The sequence below is a fragment of the Austrofundulus limnaeus genome, unplaced genomic scaffold (assembly GCF_001266775.1).
Source record: "Austrofundulus limnaeus strain Quisiro unplaced genomic scaffold, Austrofundulus_limnaeus-1.0 Scaffold869, whole genome shotgun sequence".
NCBI lineage: Eukaryota > Metazoa > Chordata > Actinopteri > Cyprinodontiformes > Rivulidae > Austrofundulus > Austrofundulus limnaeus.
The window spans coordinates 157,836-159,622 of NW_013953271.1; the positions used below are offsets into that span (position 1 = coordinate 157,836).

The window sequence follows — 1,787 nt, forward strand, 5'->3', positions numbered from 1 at the left end:
ACCTCTGAGACCCTCTGGTCCAGGGGGGTCAGTGGGGGGCCGCCCTGGAAGCTGAGCAGAACCTCAGACCTGATCTGGGATCATCTGGTTTCTGGTTCTTTTGGTCCCGCAGGGTTCTGGACCCGGTTCTCTTTAGATCCAGGTTCTAAAAGGCCACGATGGCCCGGGTCCAGGCTCCCAGGCTGGCCAGCGCCTGTTTGCTACAGATCTGCTCCAGGTCCGCCTGCCGGCTCAGCAGACCCGAGAACCCGGACCCGAAGATGGAGATCAGGTTGGAGATGTTGGACGCGTCCGTGAAGTCCGGGTTCRGCTCGGGACCGTCCACCCGTCTGAGCCGCTTTCTGGGTTCCGTAAAGTCCGAGACCTCCTCCTCCGGACGGCTGAAGTCCCCCTTCCGTTTCCGAGCCGCCGGGTCCGGACTGTGGAGGTCCCGGTCCGGGTCCGGGTCCGGTGCGCACTGCGGCGCGGCGCAGCAGCAGTCCTGGTGCAGGAAGCCGTTGTCCACCGTGGTCACCAGGTGCGTGTCCAGGTCCAGCACCGTGGTCCTGTTGCAGTGGGACACCGGAGCCTCCATGCAGCAGCTCCGGTAGTCCGGAGGGTCCGGGACCGGGTCCGGGTCCTTCCCGCAGCACGGGAGAGCCGCCCTGCACGCGGACGCCTCCTCGCCCGGCTCCGCCTCCTCCTCCGGGTCCAGGTCCAGCGGGTCCAGCTCCTGGATCTCGTTGCAGACCGTCAGGACCTCCTCGTACTGCTGCCTCCGGTAGATCTCGGCGTACCTCTCCTTCAGGTAGACCTGCCGCGCGTCCCGGAGCACGAAGGAGACCAGCAGGTTCTTGTGCAGCTTGATGCCCCCCCTCTGGGTCCGGGACTTCTGGATCTTCATGAGGGACATGGAGATCAGGCTCTGCGCGTCCACGCCGCACTCCATGGTCCCCCCGGTCCTCCTGCACCCAGCTCCTGTCCGGGTGAACGGAACCCGTCAGTGATCCGGACTCTGGTTCTGGTTCCAGTCAGCTGTGGGAGACTACATGGAGCCGCTGAGGACCAGGACTCGTTCCAGCCCCTGTGAGCTCACAGAGGCTTTATAAGGACCTGCAGAGCCCGCCCCCTGTCAGGACCGACCAATCAGCGGCCGGAGCTCCTCTGATTGACAGCTGCAGGCTCAGAGGAAAGGTTCGTTTGGACCAATCAGCTTCAGGCGGCTCCTCTGAACTTTTCAAATTCCAGCTGGAGGAGCAGGACCGGTTCTGAGACGGTTAGATGGTTCTGTTCACAAACACACTTTAAGACTCGGTCCGAACACAGAACCGGTCCAAACACACAGGTTTAGTTTCTGTCAGACTGAGGACTGATGGTGGTCCATGAATCCTCGGACCAGTCTTTCTGGACCAGCTGTTTAACTGACAGGTGCTTCAGCCAATCAGAGCGACAGACTGAGCACAAAGTCCCGCCTCTTTTCACAGAACTTTACCTGATCAAAGAGTTCAAAACAGGTTTTTATTCAAGTTCAGATGTGAAGAGACCCCTGAAGACCCCACCCCCCAGTCTGAAGACCCCCCAGTGGTAATGAGGTCCCTGCAGTACCTGGACCTGCAGTACCTGGGTCTGGACCTGCAGTACCTGGCTCTGGACCTGCAGTACCTTGCTCTGGACCTGCAGTACCTGGGTCTGGACCTGCAGTAACAGGTCTGGACCTGCAGTAACAGGTCTGGACCTGCAGTACCTGGGTCTGGACCTGCAGTAACAGGTCTGGACCTGCAGTACCTGGGTCTGGACCTGCAGTAACA

At 60.8% G+C, this 1,787-nt stretch overlaps 1 protein-coding gene across 1 annotated transcript; it reads right to left on the reverse strand.

Annotated features, from left to right (window-relative positions):
- Positions 1-6: 6 nt before the first annotated feature.
- On the reverse strand, positions 7-1,061 carry ier5l (immediate early response 5-like). Its single transcript, XM_014029213.1, has one exon. The coding sequence runs from the start codon at positions 926-928 to the stop codon at positions 146-148; it is 783 nt and encodes a 260-aa protein (XP_013884667.1). The 5' UTR covers positions 929-1,061; the 3' UTR covers positions 7-145.
- Between the last annotated feature and the right edge of the window lie 726 nt (positions 1,062-1,787).